The following is a 22,496-nucleotide window of genomic DNA, read 5'->3' on the forward strand; positions in this document are numbered from 1 at the left end:
TTGTGTACACTGGCAAAAATATGTAAGTACAATGTCAAACACTGGACTTACTCTGACCTGTGTTTGGCTCATGAACTGTGGAAGATCATTAATATTAACGGCCATTACATCAATTGTGCCTTCATGCATCAACTGTCTACAGCTCTGGCCAAAAGTTTTGTTTCACCCTATATAATTGTGAAACGTGTCGAATTTAAATCAAGGAAAGTAATGTTAAAACTGTACAATGCACTAGTAAGACCTTATCTTGAATATTGTGTGCAGTTCTGGTCACCTCGCTATAAAAAAGATATTGCTGCTCTAGAAAGAGTGCAAAGAAGAGCAACCAGAATTATTCCGGGCTTAAAAGGCATGTCATATGCAGAAAGGCTAAAAGAATTGAATCTGTTCAGTCTTGAACAAAGAAGACTACGTGGCGACCTAATTCAAGCATTCAAAATTCTAAAAGGTATTGACAGTGTCGACCCAAGGGACTTTTTCAGCCTGAAAAAAGAAACAAGGACCAGGGGTCACAAATGGAGATTAGACAAAGGGGCATTCAGAACAGAAAATAGGAGGCACTTTTTTACACAGAGAATTGTGAGGGTCTGGAATGAATTCCACAGTAATGTTGTTGAAGCTGACACCCTGGGATCGTTCAAGAAGCTGCTTGATGAGATTCTGAGATCAATAAGCTACTAACAACCAAACGAGCAAGATGGGCCGAATGGCCTCCTCTCGTTTGTAAACTTTCTTATGTTCTTATGTTCTTAACTGATTGCTTCATTAAGTCAACTGAAACACAAAAACAGAATGGGCTCTGTCTCCATATTCATTTTACTTAATCTCTGTAAGATCTCCATTCAAGAAATGAATTAGTGCAGAAAGTCAATGTGAATGTAAGGGTGGTTTTGTGACATTGGCTTGTCCATCGGGAGATACAGCCTGAGGCTGTAAAGTGGTATTACTGTTTTTAAAAAAAAAAATCCAATAACCAAAACTCATTAAATATGCCTCCCTTCAGGAATAATAACAGCCCTGCATTGGCTTCCCCAGTACAGGTCAATTGGGAACAAATAAAGAGATATCAACAGGATGTGATAAATATGTGTTGCAAAGGCATTGATGAGTTTTTCGTGCTGTCACATAACATTTTGTACCGTACATCACTTTTTATCTGTGATGGTGTGACAGACAGAATGATTCTTGATGATAAATCTCCCTCCTGACCCGTGAGGGCACTGTATAAAGGGAACAGGGTGCCCTGGACTGGATGGTTAGACAATTCATTCCCAGGGTTAGACAGATGTTGGCCATCTAGAAATGGGGCGGAGCTACAGTACACTAAATAATCAACCCAGAAGAGAAACGATGTGGCGGCCGTGGATTGGAGGAGCGGTTGCACTCGTCAACCAAGGGGTCATGATTGAGGGTACAAAAGGGGACGTAGCAAGATGATTTGTTATGGTTAACGCTAAACTGGAAAGAGGCCTATATTGAAAATCGTTAGTGTTTTGTTTGTTTGCGTGTCTAAAAAACTGTTTGTTTGTTGCTATTAGATGACTAACATGATCCGGAGCTGTCGCTAAAGGCCAACACCAAACCCGGACAACATTTCACTTGTTTCACAATTAACTGTATTTGCACCACGAGCACTACAGCACTCCCTGTGGATTTGTGATCGTGTTTGTGTTATGTGTGGGTGCTTAAAAATTGGAACTATTATTCCAGGGCCAACCCATAGATTACAACAGAGCAATACGCAACCCGTTGTATATTGTCTGTTATCATTATTGTTTACTGTTTGTCACCAGACTTTGGATTACAAAAATAAAACACCATTGAACCTGGATTATCGTGGTCTGTCTGTTTATTGATCACCACAACACTCCTTCACCTGCACACTGTTAAACACTTTGCCACAGATGGTAAAAACTGTTAGGTATGCACTGTGGCCTTTTAACTGAGTTGGCTTTGTATTAAAAGGTCAGTGAATCTTTCCGTTAAGAAAGAGTGAATATATTATTAGTAGTATTAGTATTAGCATTAGTATTGGTATTACAGGGGCAGATATAAAATGGTTTTAGTGGTATTTGTGATAAATAAGTCAGGATATTAAAGCACACTGGTGTCTGTTTGAATAGAGGGCAGAGGAAACCATGCAGAAGTTGAACATGATTCCTAAATTCTCCCTGTGGATCTTCACCATCACTCAATAAAGCCAATATATATAGGCTTCCCATTAAAAATAGCCTAAAGCCATGGCCTGAAAATACACAAACAGACTGGATCCCACTCTGGCTGACAAAGCTACATGCTACTGGAACTCTAGAAAAAAATAGTTTGATCTAGCAGCTTGGACTTTCGTTTTGCTATGCTCATTCAACATCTTGCAATGAGCTCTAATTATCTAGATATACTGTATGACATACACAATTGAGATGATACAGTATCAGAGTGTATAATTTAGGATTGGATAATATCATATTTAAATTATGACCATGTATTCCATATATGTGCAAATGGACTATATCTGTTGACAGAACACATTGCTTCCCATTTGGGAGAAAAAGCTAATACAGCTATTTCCAGAAGGAATAACTTTTTAAAAGGCTTCTGTGTATACATTCTTGTAAATGTGTACACCAACCTTTAAACAATGGACAAGAAATGTGACTTCTCTAAATTATATGCTGAGCAGAACATAATCCCCCCCTTCCAGTAAATTAGAATCTATATATGATTTATTTATGGACACAAGTGCACACAAGTGATTCTGTGATGGAGTACAGAGCCTTCAGAAAACAGTACAACTAATCTGCATAGGTCAGGATATTAAAGTGATTATAGCTAACAAAATAATTTAGCGTATTGTGCACCTCTGTTCTTTATATAGGGCCCAAATATACAGTTTGGTTTGTCAAGAAACACAATGTATAGCAAGTATTTCACCCCTATATTATGTGTCACAGTCAATGGCAAGTTACATTACCAGCACATGCTGTATAACTCTCTGGCACTGCTTGGGGAAGCTGCTATTCCTTATAAGAGCAAAAAGTGGTGCAATAGATAAGTTAGCTAGGATACATTGTAAGATTTCTGATCATTAGAGAGAGTGGTGAGGTGAGGGTAAAAAGGGTTAAAAAAACTGGTACCAGCAACACATTTTACACTTACTGTATTCAAGACTGAACTTTTTGGGTGCACTGAACTCTTGGGTCTGAAAAGGGATTGTATGCATGCTGTCTGTAATGCTTGCAGTTGCTATTTAAAGAGACCTTTTAAAATACAAACAAAAATGTTCTAGTATATGATTGTCAACTTTTTAATTTCCTCTCTCTCTCTCTCTCTCTCTCTCTCTCTCTCTCTCTCTCTCTCTCTCTCTCTCTCTCTCTCTCTCTTGATAAATGAAACATACTAAAGGTATCCTTTGATATTATTCTATTTGTGAAATATATAAAGCAAAATACCCTGTTCTGTTCAAAAGTCCTGTTCAGCTAACTGCAGACACAAAGAGATAAACTACATGAAGGCTTCTCTCCCTAGTGGATGAATAATAGACATCTAATGTTGACATAAAGCACACAAAGACAGATCTATAAGACAGGATCAATATCATATAATTCCTCTGTGCTGTGTTTCTTTAAGTAGGACACATTACGTATGAGACGGTTTGTTTTCCACTTGGTTCAACAATTTGTGTTTCTCCTTCAAATTGTTCCGTCTACAAAGATGAAGCAAACCACCCTTTCCAGTCTGAATCCACTATAGAGACATATATGTGACATTGCAGGATCATCGACTTCTTTGTACAGTATTAATAGCGAGCAAGATTTTGGGATGGAAATGGTGATATCAATACAATGTAGATTTGTATGGAGTATTTTTCACAATCTTTATTGTGATACAATTTTACATTAGTTTTTGCATTATGGATGTAAACAAAACTGTACCAAAGCAGTAAGAGATAGTAGATCCTGGGTTCAAATCCCAGCCCAGGCACTAGAGGAACAGCCAATTATGCCATCTACTGGACAGTTATCACATTGCAGCTCTGAATCTCAGAAGTGAATCATGTTGGTCACAGGAGAAAGCCAATCATCAGCACCTCTCCTGAATCATCATCTCCCAAACTGCTTATCCAATTGTGCACTTCTCTCCTCTTATCTTACACCTGACATCACAATAAAAAATGCAGAGCATACTGCAGTTTATGCTTTGTATAAATCCTTGGTACTGTTCTGAATTATCCCGGTTATCTTAACGAATATAGGCACTTTGTATAGCGTTGTTTTTTTCAGTCATCACATCATGGTGACTTTTTAAAGCCCAGGCATTAAAACCACCCACGTGGGTTCAAAGGAGATCTCTCTAGTTCAGTACACCAGATCCTGGTGTACAGGTTAATGATACACTCTGATGCAACTGCTGGTACAGAAAGCACCAGGGATCTTTTATGCCATTTCATGCCACTAACATACATTGTAGTAAATAACTAAATACATTATTAAACTGAAATGAATATGATGCATAATTTGTACAATAATCCTATTACTGAATAACATTGAATGTATTGGATCTGATGTGAAATAACCACAAGGTACATATAGGTTGATGTAGATACATCTCCCATTTAACTGCTAACCCCCTTAACTTTTTCTTATACTGTAAAAATATAATCCTCTTCTATTATCTATAATGCAGTGCTATGTACTTTAATCCAATGAGGTCTCCAGCCCATGCAGTGACTGTGCAGCTAAGACGTGTGCAGCGGAAACACAAAAGGGACTGAAGTTTATGGAAACCCTAGGGTATTGCAAAAACGTGTCCAATTGTTGAACTTCCACTATTCTTACGTTTAGATACTCTCACCTGGCAAAAGAGCAAAACGGATGGTTTACATGGAACTACCTACAAAAAGCAACGTTTTTTAATTATTATTATAAATGCTTCATGCTTAATACGGTATCTTCATTTGTTTTATAATGCATAAACCAGAATGCACCTCTAGTGAATTCCTTTATCATTAAAAATAAATCGATGCAACACCGAGAGCTAGACATGATGTAGCCGTAGTTGGAAATACAGTATAAGCAAAACAGAGCCACTCTGACGTCACTTACATTGTAAGACCAGATGGTGTTGGACCTCGGAAAAGATTCATAATACATTCCCTCAAATCCTACAGGTTCCAGACACTCCCATTGGCTGTCTAGCTCCCCCCCCCCCCCCCCCCCCCCTGTCAAACGCACTCGTGCCCAGTTGCTTCAGATGCTGCCGTTCCAGTCACTTTATTTCTTACAGCTGAAAACATGGCGACAGTGATCCAGCCGCTCACATTGGAGAGAGGTAAGGAACCAGGACCGGCCACTTTTTCCAATGGCTGTGTTGTGTATGTGTCTGTATAGTTACATTTGTGACAGAGCTTTTGCATGAATGGTCGTTCTTCTTCTTGACGATCCAGTGGGCATTATAAGGAACCATTTGATAAAGAAAGAAACGCATGTCGACAATTGAGCTGGGTATCTACAAAACGTAGCACAGGTTCTGTAGATTGAAGTGTGGCATTGTGACTGTTATTTAGGGTGAGTTCAAGGTTTCTGTTTGCTGGTTTGCAAAATGACAACTTTTCTATACGTAGTATCTATTCCTCTCAACTAACCACTGCGGCGATCTTCGCAATTTCCCATAGCATAGAAAAACTGCCAGACATGTATTTATAATATTCAATTATCCAGATAAAATAGGTCAGACGTATGAAAAAAAAAAAAAAAGTTGTACAAAAGACAAACCCCATCAAAAAAAAAAAAAAAAAAAAAAAAATCGAAATCATGCAATCGTTGTCATTTGATATATGTTTTGCTGCTGCTCATGTTATATATGATTACAGTAATCGTAGGTGACAGCACAATTTATTTTGGAAAGTACTTTTGCTTTTCGGTTAGTAGTACAAGGCAACTTGAGACTGTTGCACACGTAACGTATTGCTCTTCTGGATTTGCTACTCACATTCCTTCTTGCAATTACTCAGTTAATTAATTTATTTTTTATTATTATTTTGATATTTCTTTGTTAAGGTGCTTTTATCTGAATTATGGGATTGTTCTTCAGTTCTGTTTGCCTGCTATAGATCAAGAACCAGCGCCATCTAGTGAACAGATAGGGATTACGTTTATTTTTGTATTATTATTTGTTTATTTAGCAGTCGCCTTTATCCAAGGCGATTTACAGAGACTAGGGTGCGTGAACTATGCATCAGCTGCAGAGTCACTTACAGCAACGTCTCACCCGAAAGACGGAGCACAAGGGGGTTAAGTGACTTGCTCAGGGTCACACAGTGAGTCTGTGGCTGAGCTGGGATTTGAACCCGGGACCTCCTGGTTACAAGCCCCTTTTCTTTAACCACTGGACCACACAGCCTCCTCACGTTATTTATGACCCATGATGTATGACTTCAAATATCAAAATAATCAGATTATACAAGTAACAGCCTGTACAATTAGCTGGTAATACACAGCTGTGCAGTGGATGGCTCTGATTCTAGCGTTGGCTGATCTAGCCTGATTAATTCTCTATGCTAGGCAACTAGAACATAAGAGCAACTCCTGAACTCACACTGAATCATCTTTAAGTGCTACACAACCCCCTGCCGTGTTTACAAAAACACATTCCAGTATCTTTGCTGTTAACTGTGTAATCAGATTATTTTGATATTTGAAGTAACACATCATGGGTCGTAATTACCTGAGGAATAAATGTATCAGGTTTTCCACAGGAGCATGTTCCAGGAGAAAGATCATTGTAAACGTTGCGGTGTATTCAGATCATGCTTCCTTCTGCAGCAATGCTTCTCATTGTAACTAGAGCACCAGCATTGAGGGAGGAGGAGGGAGTGTAATCTTCATAATTTGAAGCTACTAACTCAAACTATTTTGATAAGTAATGTTTTATACTGGGAACCAATAACCAGACTTTCAACAAAAGATTGTAACAACCGGATCAGATGGATTGACCAGACCAATGGCTTTGGCACCTGTATGGACTTACACCGAGGATAACCTGTTCACCAGTTGCTCATCAGTCTTGGTCTGTTCAGGTGCCATAAACTCGTAGTCTATGTCCATCCAGGTAATCTGCTAGTTACATCTTGATATGTCTGGTAACTAACCTGTGTTGCATGCACTTTACAGTAGAGTGTACAGGAACTTTGAATATGCTTCCTGAAAAATAATGATGCTGTTTTACAGAGACTCCATGGGATGCCTTTGCAAGAAATTGTAAAAAAAAAAAGCATGGAACAATGACTTGTGTGAAACGACACCTTTATCTGATTAACGATAAGAGGAATACTGCAGCTGTCTTGTCCAAGAATTTGTGTGTCTTGCAGTTTGATTGCTGTAGAGCCATCAAGCCCCCAAACTGTAAAGGTCTAATCCAACTGTGCTTTCTCTCATTCTCACAAAGTAAAATACATGGAGTGTAAAGGTTTCAGCTGTAATTCTATAATGCATCTGTGAAGCTACACTTGAAGAGAAGTTCGAGCCAATGTAATCAAATGTGCACATTACATCTGAGATTGCTATTCCCAGTTTATTTAGTCCTGTGTATTCTTTCTATTTTTTTTTTAGCACTGGGTGATTGATTTCACCCTTTCCACCTTGAAGTGTGATTTCAATAGAATAGGGTGATATATTAACTGAATGTGTAGTATATGGCAAATGACCTGTTTTCTTTAAAAAATCAATTGCTCCAACCCAAATTAAAAGCTGTCGTAATCAATGCCTCATGCTGGGTTCTGTGCCAGTTTTACTATGCACCTATTTTAAAATATAAATCCAATATTAAATGATATAATTTGTAACAGAACTGCTTTTTATGATGGCCCATTTGAAAATGAAATATACCTAGGAGTCTAACGACATTTGCAGTGCCACAAAAATACATTTCTTGTAAATCTCCAAAGCAGGGGATATTACCAACAAAAAGATCTTTAATGGTAGGAAAAGTCCAGATATGAATCTACTAAAACAAACACTGGAAGCAGCTCTGTGACAGAGGATTTAAAGAGTTGCTAAACACCCTCTAAAGTGTAACTGGCAGCAGCCAGGACCAAGGACAACACCACCAGGGATACGTTGGAATGCAGGTTTTTGCAGCTCAGTGCAGAGTGGACCTCTCAGGCAGTGCACTGGATGCTTCAAGTTCAAATTTCAAAACTCACCAGTATGCTCTTTCTTGGGAATGGCAAAGCGTAGGTTAAAATACAGTCAATTATTTAATCTGGTGTGTTCTCTTCAAAATGAATCAGATTCCAGTGTTCTGTTTTTCGAACACGTTTTTAATAGTATGTAGCCCCAATCTTATTAAAGTCTTGTGTTTTTTGGTCATTTAGATGTGGCTCGAGCTATTGAATTGCTGGAGAAGCTGCAGGAGACTGGGGAAGTGCCAGTCCATAAATTACAGTCTCTAAGGAAAGTGCTACAGAGCGAGTTCTGTACTGCCGTCAGAGAGGTACGTAACTGTTTTCTGTCCTTCCACGCTAGGGAGTTAGACGAAATGTGTCGGTATTTATAATGTCCATGAACCCAAAAAGCAGAAGCAAGTGACAATACAAATGTATAGAATTTGCTTGGATTCTTAATTTTGCTGTGGCAGTTGCACATACTTGAAAATATAAATGTTAACCTTTTATCATATTACAACATTGAAAACAAAGTTTTACTACTGGTGCTGAATTCAAGGTCACTTATGGTTAAAACAGGTCTTGGGTCTCAACCAATAATTGCAATATTAGTAATATCCCTGGTGCTGTAAAGCTTGCAACATGACGAGGTGTACTGTATACTCTATGTCTCATACTGACACACTGCATCTCACAGTTCATTCCACACCAGTCTCCATGAGAATCAATATGCTGGTGACATTTAAAAGTGATCATTATTTGTTACTTCTTGTTGCAGAGTCACAAACAAAAAAGAAAGAAATGTCATCAATTTCAATGCTGCTTACATGAAACCTGATGGTGCACGACAGCGCCCTGCTGTATGTTTCTATAATCCTGATACAGTGTGTAATCCTGGTAGCTTGTTTTTGTACATTGTGACTACTGTATATAGTACCACACCATTAGACTAGTCTTATTATGTTTTAAGCCAGTTACACCCACTGGAACTGACAAGAGAAACATTACTTTGTGATTATATTGAGGATATGTAACACATTAATAAGTATGAGCATTGCACAATTATTATTATTATTACTCTAAAAAAGAGCCACTTCTGTACTGCAGTAGCAGTACTCATGGTTCAAACATGTGGATCAAATGCAGGTAAGTAGAATGGATTTCTAAGCAGTATTATAGGTACAGTTATATGTGTTATTGTCACAAAGACGGCCGGAGTGGGGGACGTCAGACCAGAAACAGGAAATAAACGACAGCGAGAGGTGGAGTTTGGTGGAGCTGAGCGAATGGTCTCTCTCAGCATTTAATAAATGAACAGACAGCCAGAAAATAAACAGTTGTAACAAACACAAAAACACACAGGACACGGCACATTCGCCAAAACAAAAGAGACAAACAAAACGGACTAACACGACACAAAACATGGTGAGCAGATATTTTAACTTTACGTTATTATTTTATTGTGTTTATTACCTCCGTCTCCAGTCCCGTTCTCCACTCACCGAACATACAACCCCGAGTGGGTGAAAACATGCAGCTTTTATGCAGCTGTACCGAGACTCAATTGCTAATCAATCACTAAATTGGAATCGCGGTACAGCTACACATGAATTAATAAAGTGCAATTCCCCGTGCACACATATTATTACGTTTTACTTGCACGTGAAGTGCTGTGCAATCCTCGTGCCTAAATACAAATATACATTTTAAACACTCGTTTTACACAGATCTGTTTATATCCCGTGTACCAATGACTGTACACCAACATTCACACACCACACAAAATACACACAGGGACGGGCACTTTGCCACAGTTATTCATAAAACAGGAGTGGCACATTCAAATTTACCAGGATTGGGAACGGCAGTTAAATCTAGTGGTGGTTGTGATTTGTATATTGGTCTTCATTTAAACTACTTTATATATTTTAGTTTCTTTACCCGCATTGATGTGCAGTGTTACCTTTGAAATCATAATCACACAAGCCCCCTGCTTGTCTTGCTTCGGTGCAGTTCAGGTGAGTTCAGGGTGAGCCCTAATGACCTGGGATTGACATTTGCTCTTATTCCCTGGACTGAGTACAGAATTCTTCTTCGAATGGACAAATAATCCTAAAATGGGACAGTTAAGAAACTAAGGTAAACATTTCCAAATATAAACCAGATCCTTTACTGAAATTAATATGACATATTTCAGGCTGGATGGGTCGTGATCTCTGATTTAATCTCTAAAGACACACTTGTGAAAAAAAACAAAAAAACCTTACTGACAGTCTTGTATGAATGGAAAATACAACCTTACTGCAGCAACCGATCTACGATCTTACAGAATGAAAAAGTATGTGTTCCTGTCTGTATAGGTTCATGTTTAAAAACTCATTTAAATGGAATGTTTTACTTTCTGGTGACCGGGTTACTGGAACGGTTTCAGCATGAGTCACTCTGTCACTCTCTTAGTCCAACACCAACAAAAATAGCTTTTTTAAATGTTTTTTAAGGCCGAGAGCATGTACAGCAACTCTATTGTCTCACTAGGGTTTTCTTTTTATATCAAAGCATTTTTTTGTTCAAGCGTTTTCGAGACACTCTCCAGTAGAGTCAGTATGAAGTGTGTGATCGATGTATTCTGCTCTAAGTCTGTAACTAAAATAAAGAGCTGCAATGTCTCAGCTTGTACATATAGTATCTGGGGCATGAGTGTATAGTTCAAAGGTCAGGGCTGCGGTACCGCTGAGATGATTATGTATAGTAAGCAAGCCACTGGGTGGCACAGAGCTCAGGGACAGAATCAAAGTAATGTTAACCAAGAAGATAGGCTTGTACAATTGGGATCCATCGGGCTGCCAAAAAAAAGAAGCTAAATCTGAAAGTAATGGAGTTAAGTTTGACTTTTGTTTTGGATAGCCACATGCCATTGGAAACAAGTAACCCCCTTACAGAGGCTGAAGACTGCCTCTCAGGCCCTGAGTCTATCACTATCTTGACAGAAACACCACAAAGGTCACCCACTACCTTTAAACCCTGTTAAGCTGTCTTCTCCTAAAGCCTCCTGTTTATACCTCTGCAGCAGAGTGAAAAGCAGCCATCCTGCAGACCACACACAGTCTGCTGGCTGGCATACTTATTTTATAGACTGCAGGCACTTCCATTAAATCACGCATTCAAAACCATTTTACTTATCAAAAGTATGATGTCAGCAATCACTGCCAGTTAGGTGGCTGCTGAGTTACTGTTCCCTTTAGCTGCCTGCTGAACTGTGTTTTACCTTTGTTTTCACCCTTCCAGAAATTCCTATAAAGCTGTGCCCTTTTCATCTTGAAGTTTACTGCTGCACTGATTATGGTTATTTAATACAGTACTGTCTGTGAATGAGTTACACGTAATGGTAGAATACACATGAGAGATTTGTTCATCATACAAGATTGTTTTGTGCATTGTTAACCTTTGCAGTCAACCCCATTTATTACCAGTATGTTAAAAATAAATAAAACTAATGCAACTTTAATGTATTTACTGGTCTCTTATTTATTTTTTTAAGCCAATGACTCTTTCAGCAGCACTGCAAGATTGGGTAGCATGTTTATATACTATAAACAATTATTTTGTATCCTTTATCCTTTATTTCATCTACCTGAGATTAACAATTTGGTTTCTACTTTGATAATTTTCACATTTAAATGACATGACTGGTAACCTATATTCAGTGTAACATTGAACCTACTAACATACAGAAACCCTGGAAGGACTACAGGTTTTAGGACAATGTTTTTTTTGTAATGCTAAGTTTAGTGGATTAGGCAGAATATTATATTAAAAACTGAACGTTGTGCACTTGTGCTTTTTATACTCTCTTGCTATTTTTATGCTTTTAAATACAGTGACAGATTTGTTAGAAAGTCAAGTACAGTATAATGTTGCATGCCAAAAATATAATGTACTGGTTTCCTATAGCTCCCCTAAAGGCTACTTTTCATTTTGAAAATAATGCCTCTATTTTACAGTTTAATGTTGGCAGCCCTTCAACAATGTACAGAGTTTGCATTTTAATTATTTGGCTCTGTATTAGACTTGACTACTGTATATAAACTCCCTGATAGAAACTGGCTGTTGAATTTCTTAACAGGATCAATTGTTACTGGAAAAACACTAATAATAATCCTTGTTGGTATGCAGCACAGATTTGTTCTTACATAAATTAGAATTTCACTCGACAAATGTTACTATGGCAACTATACCATGCCCGAATGCTCATTATCTATTGCATTATATTTTCAGTCAGACTAAAAAAATATATCTTTTTTTTCTGATATTAGCCAGTTGGATCAAACAAATGCTGTGAGGGTTACAATGACTTGGGTTTTAAGCAACTAATTCCTTGTGGTGTCTTAAGTATAGCATATGAAAAAGTTTATCATAGTAAAGCATAATAAAGTGTGATAAAGCATAGTGGAGGCATGGTAAAGCATAGGTAAGCAATATAAAGCACAGAGAGGTATGGTAAATCATATTAATAAACATGAAAAACTGCAAAAACTACGGTGCAAAAATACAGTGGTAAAGGTCTGTGAGGGAGCATACTGAATTGCAGGATGTATTTATCTCTAATCAAATATTGAGTGGGCTAATTTATGCCCTAGTCTTACCTCCATTGAAATTCAAAAACATAAAAAAGAACACTGCTGGATTTTCAACCTGCATTTTTTTCTAATCCATTTTGGTCACACTAAAACATATTTTTTTCATGTGTTCAGCATTGATTTGGTTTTGCAGGCTATAGTATAAAAGCCAGACCTGGCAGCAATGTGCAAAGGTTGGCTCTTGCAGTGGTTTTCTGCAATGCAATCATTTTTGCTTTCAGGATGTGGGTCAGTTATACAGAAAATCAGTGAACTGGGCTGCCAACACCCCCTTTATCTGGTTACTTGACGTCAGGAGCATCCCAGAAATCTTTCACATGGTACACAAAACTGAGCCGCACTGACATCCCATCTCATGCCGATAACGACTCTGCATCACCATGCTGTAAAGTGTTTCAGCCTATCAGAGTGCTAGATTTACACTCTTACTGAAGCTTCAACCAACTTATCTGCTACTGTTTGCTCTTTACTACCCCTAAATAAACAGTACAATCCTATATGCTTCAAATGTCTGTTTTGCTTCAACCAGTCGCGTGAGATAATTTGTGAGTCCATGGTTATCAAGCTGACATTTTGCAAACCAATGGTGCGCACAGTGCGTAACGTGCATGCGGCAGTGGGAGCCCATGGTGTCCTGTATATCAAATAATTAGATACCAATGTGCTGCCAAAACTCATGGAAGAGGTTGCCTATTCATCCATCTTGATATTTAATTCACATAGGATCGGATAGTAGTTTCATTGTGAGAAGTCTATTGGAAGTAGCAGAGATTAGTTCTTAAAATGAATCATTTTGTGAGCCAAGATTTTAGAATTCTAAAAAAACATTGCTTCACACTGTCCCCCCAACCAGCAGTCCCTGTGCCTTCAATATTTGCTAAACAAGATCCTGTATCAGAAACCTGTAGTCTAATCTATGAGAGGGTTTAAAAGTAAAATAACATTTTGTAAATAGGACCCACAAATCATCAGATCTACATGCAGTGTGAGTGTGTTTTTCTCAGTGGGCCACAAGCAGAAATTCAGTGAGAGAACAACTAGAGTTTTAAAATATTCTCACAACGTAAGGTCAACAAAGACTTTGTGATGTGGTCCCTGGGTGTGCCACCCAGTTTACCCAACTCGGTATCCCAAGCTTCAGTCAACCAGGACTTCAAAGAGCATTGTAGTAATTCCACTTAAAAATGACTGACACTGAAATGTCTTCAGTGGTGCTGTATTTCACCTATAGATATGCTCTGTTTCCATTCTTCTGGCAAAAAGATGGTACCAGCCCAGTATTAGAGAAGGGAATCTAACTACTGGGTCGTGATGTCATAATGTTGTGTTCCATAGAGTACAAGAACTGCATTGTCAGCCAGAATTCCTCACAAAACAAGCGTTCTTATTGGACAATAAACACCCAAATGGCATCGTGCCTTGTCTCCTTTTTTTTATATTTTCTGCAAGTTTTAATAAGAGACCTCTAAAGATGTATTGACTGAAGAATAAAGAATGTAAAGGCATTTGCCATTCTCATGCTGTAGAGTAATAATTTATTTTGAAAGATGTTTGTTTGCAGATGTTTGCCTCTGGGGAAATCTACAAGGACAAAATCACATACAAACCCTGTACTGCTTATTATAATAACATCACATAAAAATCCTGTACTGCTTATTATAATAACATGTGAAAATATAAACAATATCAACATGGCTGTATGCTATTATTGAAGAAGACAGGGCTGTGCACACGTTCTATGTCATTATCCGTTAGTGCTTCAGTTTTTATTTGGATGATTGCTTTTACCTTGTTTTAATTTCCCGTTCCTCTCCAGTTTCTCTGAGATATGAATGTACCAACTTTACATCATTTTCTTTTTACGTATTCTCATTTTGTTGATCATTATTCTGTATTGTGGGTGCTGTTGAGTGGGTGTGTTTGAATTGAAAGTGATGGTCTCGAGGAATGTGGCGGAGTGTCCCGCCCCTTTATGTTTATTAGTGTTTTATGTTGTATGTAGTGTGTTAATGTTGGTGTTTATGTATAAAATACACAGGATATAAATATGGGTTACGAGCACAAGTGTTTAAAATGTATATTTGTATTTCGGCATGAGGATTGCACAGCACTTCACGTGCAAGTAAAATAATATGTGAGCACAGGGAATTGCACTTTTATTAATTCACGTGCAGTTGTACCGAGACTCCAATTGAATGATTGATTAGCAATCGAGTCTCGGTACAGCTGCATAAAAGCTGCATGTTTTCACTCACTCGGGGTTGTGTGTTCGTGAGTGGAGAACGGGAGAGAGAAGGAGTTTTTGGGGTTTTGAGATAACAATTGCTACAGTGTGTTGGAAGTGCCAGCACAGTACTTATTTGTCTTTTCGTCCACTGTCTTGTTTAGTGTTGTACGTTTTGCTTAACTTTTTATTTTGGCCTCAAGTGCCATGTCCTGTTTTGTGTGTTTTGTTGAAACCTTTTTGTTTATTATTATTTGCAATAAAACTCACCGCCATTCATCAGTGTTTGGAGTCTATTTCTGGTCTGACGTCACCCCTGCAAAGCCATCCTGTTCACAAGGAATCAAATGGGTCAAAGTTGAAATAATGAAATCAACGCATGGACTGATTACCATTTGCTTCAATATTAACTGAAGTTAAAATATGAAAAACACTAACTATGTTGATTTGTGCTGGAAAATGACTCAACGAACTCCAATCTAAGGCACAGCTTACAAACATCAATGCATTTGCCATTGGATGAATTCCACTAATGCCATTGGTTTAATACAAAGAATGAGGTTGCTGGTCATTTTGACCCACATTTTGGGAAAGCAGTGTCCCATACATGTGTCAGTTGATCACAGATCTAGCTTTGCTGACAGACTTTAAAAGTGGGCAGAGCTATTTGTGGTGGTGAGTTTGAATAGCAGTGCCTTGCAAGTCCTGTCCCACGGCGCTCAGATTCCACAAAACTGCTGAAGCTACAACTCTTACTGTAATGAAACCCTAATGGAACATCAGATAAGAACTTTCTTAAAACCCTCCTCTAGTTGCCAAATGGCAAATACAGCTATGGACAAAAGTTTTGCATCATCGAAAATTTAGGATAAAGACATAATAAAAATAAACTACATCAGCATAATTTAGATATTTTATTTAACATTCTGTAATCAAAGAAACTACAAAATATCACAAAAGCTATAAATATGTGGACAGCTACAAAGCGCTACATAATTCGATATGTTAACGTATCATTATTCAACAGGTTTCATTCGACTTTATGAAGCACAATGTGTTAATTCTTTAGGGTGATGCAAAACTTTTGGACAGAGCTGTACAATTTAGGACTTGGTATTTGGATCTGCCACTGTTTAAATGGTTAAAATTGACCTCTTGTATTTTCATTCTAGGTCTATCAGTACATGCATGAAACCATAACTGTTCAAGGCTGTCCTGAATACCAGGCCCGCGCCACTGCAAAGGTAAGCTCTTTGCTCATCAATAATCCATGTGCTGTAAATGATGTTTTTGAATATGCTGTAAATGTGTGTTTGAGGTGTTTCTTACAGGTGTTTACTCTGTAAGGAAATTCAGACAGCAGTGGCAGCCCAGACTGCAGACCCAGTGCTGTTGCTTCCCAGGTAATACAACCAGATCATAACCCTGAAAAATCAATCTTTATATTTTAGAAGCCCCATTGTTTACAAGCAGTGTTGCAGAGATGCAGAGGGTGTTAAGAATCCAGATATGAAGTAATACCCTTCTTTTTTTTTTCTATCTGTCATTAACTGATAATGTTTTTCTTTTAAACATTGAGACAGCTGGCACTAATGCTGTCGCTCAGAATTTAATTAAATACCAATTCAATTCTAATCGTTCTTTCTTTCTTTGTTCGTTTATGTAATTAATTTCACCAACGTTCTGTGTGTTCATAAGCACCTTGTGGATTTAATTAAGAAGTTCTTCATTTAAGGACATAATGTAATCATCACTGGTGCAATGCCTGACCTTTTATTTTATATTAAAATGTTATATTAAAAAGCCATGTCTTTTTACTGCATATTAAACATAGGCTTAAGTGTCTATGTAATCAGTGTGGGCAAAAAATATGCAGAGAACAAAAATATCTCCAAAAAGTTGGACTTGAGGGAATAAATAAAAACGTTATCTAAAAGCATCAAAAAGAGAGGAAAAAAAACTAGTTGGTTCCACTCGCTGTGTAAAATGAGCTGTGGTAATTTAATTGCTAATCGTACCTATTCTTGTAAAAAATGTATAGTATTTTAATAGCCCTTAACATCTGATTTGTAATGCACACCTCACAGAAATAAAAGTGTGAATGCATTTAGCTGAGGCAGTGGAGTGGGCTTTTTTTTGGGAGAGGAGAGGTCTTAGGTCTCAATTTTATTTCTGTTTTGTTGAAACAGCTGCACTGTAGTACTGTACAGCATTTCATTTTCAGCAGTGTTTTGTAGCTATCTGGGTGTAACAATGGACAGGCTGGTTTGATGCTAATCTAGCTCAGAACATGGACAAGCACAGAGCACATTTTAATAGTCAAATGCTTCAGACCACACATAGTTCATCAGTTCCTTTCTATAATATACAGATGTGAGGGTCAGGTACAGTAGATGCTTATTAATAACCTCTCAGTTCCCAGCAAAATGTTGTCATTAATCAAAATTTGCCAATAAGCGAAAAGCTCCAGTTTTCAAGTGTATTCATATTGAACAACAGTATATACTGAGTTGTACAAAATGGCTCTGACGTACATGTTTTAAATGTTAGTGTTAAAATGAACATGAGAAACATGAAATACTTAAACAGAACTGTTTACTTCACGCGTGTGTAAAACAAAACAAAAAGGGAGTTGGCTTAAATAGTACTACACAATGGTATAGTACAATTGGCCCTACAATGAGTAAACCAAACATAAAGAAGATGTGTTGTACTTACAATCAATTCTAAAGAACACACTTTAAAAATAAGAAATCGTCCAACGCTGTCTGCTTTTTACAATGTACCATCTCCCGCTGTAAATCCATCTCAATTTTTCATAGCCAGTTTCAAAGCCATGATTCTGCCTCAGTCCGCCAGAAATACGCAGTTGAGAAGTCAGCGTGTTATGAAAACTGCATGCAGTATGTGCATAAATCATGCACATGTGCTCCGTAGCACTGACAACTAGCAATAAAGCTGTCAATAAGCGGCATGCTGATATCAGAATTCCATTCACATTAAAGTCTATGGGACGGGATTGGTTCCTGTGAAAATGTTGTTAATACCCGAAAGTTGTCATTACCAGAGTTGCTAATAACTGGCATCTACTGTATTTCTATTGTTTAACCTGCTGTCTCACATTTGTTAAGCCACATAACTCCATATACACCCAAGGAGCTTTTACACAGCTTCCTGTCCTCTTCTAAACTGGAGGGATATTCAACAGAGTAACCCAGTCCTACCTCTTCAATTCCTTACTCACTTACTAATATAAGCACACCCAGATAAACCAGTGCAAATGTTCCAAAATAATTACATCACTCTAATACAATGTTTTTAACTCAGTATTACAAGACTCAAGTACAAGTTGTGTATGTGCCAATAACCTCTCATGCTTTATAAAGGTACTGTCTCCAACTGCTGCTGAGAAAAACAGACGCTCACTACAGTGGTTCTCCTCCACCTGTCAACATGCCATGAAGCTAACAGCTTGATTCTCTCGCACAGGCGACGGTAGCTGCGTTTGCAGCCAGTGAAGGGCATTCGCACCCTCGGGTGGTGGAGCTGCCCAAGACAGAGGAGGGCCTGGGCTTCAATGTGATGGGAGGGAAGGAGCAGAACTCTCCCATCTACATCTCACGCATCATTCCCGGGGGAGTGGCAGAGAGACACGGGGGCCTCAAGCGAGGGGATCAGCTGCTGTCCGTGAATGGAGTGGTAAGCCCAAAAAATGGATCTTCTTTTTACCACACACTGAACTAGGTTGTCATGTGGCATATTGCTCTTTCAGTAAATAGTTCTGTTTTTAATTAGCTTAGGCATTTGTTCTGAGATTATATTCCCTGTGTTGTGGAGCTATGAATTTCTTTCTGATGGTACCATTTCCTGTAAGATTTTAGTATTATACATTTTCATTTTAAATTTTGCCCTCAAACGTTCTTCTAGAGTGTGGAAGGGGAGCACCATGAAATGGCAGTAGAGCTGCTTAAGGCTGCGAAGGAGAGCGTCAAGCTGGTGGTGCGCTACACTCCCAAGGTGCTGGAGGAGATGGAGGCCCGCTTTGAGAAACTGAGGATGGCCCGACGCAGACAGCAGCAGCAGCTCTTAATACAGCAGCAGCAACAGCAGCAGCAGACACTGTCGGCTCAGCAGAACCACATGTCGTAGGTGAGGCTTTTCATTGCTTTCACCCCCTAAGGAACAGGAGGAACAATCCATTTAGTTTTGGCAGCACATAATACCAGCAGGTACTGTGTCGTAACCGTAGCAACCACCAATGATGACCTGTGAAGAACTGCAAATCTAGCAGCGCCATAAGCAGACCATAAATATAGTTTCTGATGACAAAAAGGCTCTATTTATTTCACCCTATTGGTATAAATAACTTTGCTCTTCAGTTAATTAAGCTCACAATACTTTTTTTAATGAACAAGCACGTGGTTTCCTCACACAAACTGTAAACTGGAAAAGGCTGTTTGGTACAAAACCGGAAATTAGGAGAATACGTTTCAGCTTTCAGAACAGGATAGCTTTGAGAGCCCTGTGCCACATACTTGATGATCTGTGGCTCATCTTTAATTGCGCAATGGCAGTGCCCTCTGCTTTGAGCCAGTGTCCCTGTCTCATATGTATGTGTGTTTCTCTATTTCAAGCCTAAGTAACAGATGCTTTGTTTTTTACAGCCTGCCATTCCCAAAGCCTTAGCACGCCAAGCTATAAAACTAAACCAGCAGATGTTTAATAATATTTTAATACTAAAATATCTACATCAATAGAACTTTGTGAGTCTTTTTAAGTTGTTTCTCTAATTAGTGTCAAAATCAGCCATTATCTGATGTGTGTGCCCTAATTAGTCAATAGGACATATCTGAATCAAAGATGGAAGCAATTTTTGCTACTGGTTAATTAATAGTAATTGTAAGTCATAAGTTACTCCACACCTACTCTCTTTATTTCATCTGCAAATAATAATGAAAAAGCCCATTCGAATGATAAGATATCCGGGAACTATTAGCGAACATAATGGTTTCGACATTGCTGCCCTTCTGCTGTTTCAGTACAAAAAAGAATGCATTAAGGACCTGTGTCCTTTGCAAATTTGGACTCCATCCAATTCAGGACACAAGCACCCAAGACCCTGATGTGACGCTGCTGTGGCTGAGTGATATATACAGATGGAATGAGGAGAGGTTCAGTTATGTTACGCAAACATAAATATCAAGCATATTATAGGCCGCTTCCATACCAGATCAAATCGTCAGCCGAGTAGCTGGTATATTACTTGTCCTTCGATAAACAACACATCCAGTGATCAGCAAGGAAAGGATTTATATCTGACCTCAAACCATTGCATCCCTGCCATGCGTCTCCTCCTCCCCAGCCTCTTCCTGCTTTTTGGTTTAGTTTAACAGGGGAGGGCAGCTATCCTGCCCCCCTGCCTATGGCTTCCCTACAGTCAGCATCTGCACTTCACTGTGAGGTAATTTATGGGTTGGGTTATCTCGAAAGGCAAAGCCAATGGCCAAAGAGTGAAGTATAAAATATGTTTAATGTAGTAGTGTTATCTCGTCTATCTTTTATCGTATGAGTTTCCTAACTGAACCGAACCATTTAGGTGCTATCGTCTTTAGAGACTACATTTTCATCCATCACCCGCTGTAAAATACAAATGAAATCTGGTGTTATACAACATAACCATCTATTTCCATCCTAAAAAAAAAAACAACAACCAAAGGTTTTATTTAATTAAGATTCTGCCTTACTCAACAAATTGTTGAAAGAACATACATTTAAAAATTATATTTATTTACAGTTTAACAGTCAACAAATCCTGAATAATGATTGCATTTAAAATCGTATTTCTTCTCTCCAAAAAATGTTCTATTACAGTGGCAGTCTTTATAGCAGACAAATGGTTTAGTCACAACACATGTTTTATTATTAGAAAATAATGTTTGTGGAGATGTTGTAAGAATTAAAAAAAAAACACAACCACTGCAATTACAAACCAAGATAAATAAAACCGCAGCTTCACACAATGAATGGCCAAAAATATATATCCATCAGGATGGTGATTTTCTGCAAATGTTATCATTCCAGGGACACCGAGACACTCTCTTGATGGACAGTGCAGTCATTGGCTTGTAGGACTGTTGCTGAATAGTTGCACAAATCTCGCACACAACATATAGGTGTAGGGGATCACATGACACCTCACATGTACACAAACATTTGTATACCTTGCCAGCCTGTGTATATGAAACCATGCATATGTCATAATGGTCTCTTTTAAATGAAGACTTTCTCATTAATATCGTAACAAAGAATGCCTTTTTTTCCAGCATTGTATTAGTACACAAGAGGATTCAAATGATATGTGGCACACCTTTTATACAGCCCTTACATAAAAAAAGGACTTAGTCTCATTTCTGTAGTGATTTTTAACTGAATGCTGTTTGGTTGTTGTTAATGAATAGATTTGTAATGCATTGGATTTGCAGGGTTTAAATGTGTTTATATCCATCTGGCTTAAAGCCAGAGGTTTTTGGTTCCCTGACACATATTTAAAAAATTACAATATTTCAGTGGCATTAGATGCATATAAATATGCTAATTATCTATGCTGTGAGAGCTGCAGCATGTGTTAGTCAAACATGAGGCTGACCTTTAGAAAAACATGACTCTTTGTGTGAGTTAGAGCTTTCAGTTGAATGTTATTTTGCAAGCAGCCATGACATCATGTTAAATGTACCCATGACACCATCATCCTTATAGCAGTTTCACAAATTTACCAAATAACAAAAACCATAACTGTGTACACTTATTTAACAATAAACCTGCACAAAGCGACCAAACCAAACATGTTTTAGTTGTTGTTTGTTTTTAGTTTTTGCGAGAGCAGCCTTCAGGATTATTATTTCAGTCAGGAAATCTCATGCGGTAGAAAGAACAATATTTGTTAAAGCTCAGACAAGATGATACTACATTTCATTACATCTTTGGCCTTTGAGGTACCCCTGCCCATTATTACGTTTGGTGATAGTGGGGATTCTGACTATAGGGAAGCCATGGGCAGGGAGGCAGGGTAGCTTCCCTCCCCCTTACACAAAGAAGGCTAGGAAGAGGAGGCAAACTGTGACACACAACAGAGACTAATGGATTGAGGTAAAATATAAAGCCCTTTCTAGCTGATCATTGGACGTGCTGTTAACCGAATGGTGAATGAGATACTTGTCATTTGACTGACGAATGTCTGGTGATGGAGAAGCCTAATAGGCTTGATGTTTACGATTTCAATCTAGTTTAAAAGTGAGTTCCCTGCCTGAACCACCACTTTTATATCTGAAACAGTAAAACAGACGCACACTGTTTTAAATGGGCTTGATCTGGGAAGCTCTTGTGAAATGTTTTGAAATTAAATAAGTCATTAATGTCTGATGCACACAGATGTTTGGTTTCATTTGTTTTAGGTTTTTCTTCCAGAAGAAAAACT

The 22,496-nt window shown here is 38.2% G+C and overlaps 1 protein-coding gene across 1 annotated transcript; it reads left to right on the top strand.

Moving 5' to 3' along the window:
• Positions 1-5,246: 5,246 nt before the first annotated feature.
• Positions 5,247-20,705, top strand: LOC121320031 (protein lin-7 homolog A-like). The gene is made up of 5 exons (XM_041258149.1): positions 5,247-5,328; positions 8,372-8,490; positions 16,195-16,266; positions 18,512-18,721; positions 18,950-20,705. Exons 1-5 carry the CDS (start codon positions 5,292-5,294, stop codon positions 19,169-19,171), a joined length of 660 nt encoding a protein of 219 aa, XP_041114083.1. The 5' UTR covers positions 5,247-5,291; the 3' UTR covers positions 19,172-20,705.
• Positions 20,706-22,496: the final 1,791 nt, after the last annotated feature.

The sequence above is a fragment of the Polyodon spathula genome, chromosome 8 (assembly GCF_017654505.1).
Source record: "Polyodon spathula isolate WHYD16114869_AA chromosome 8, ASM1765450v1, whole genome shotgun sequence".
Lineage (NCBI taxonomy): Eukaryota > Metazoa > Chordata > Actinopteri > Acipenseriformes > Polyodontidae > Polyodon > Polyodon spathula.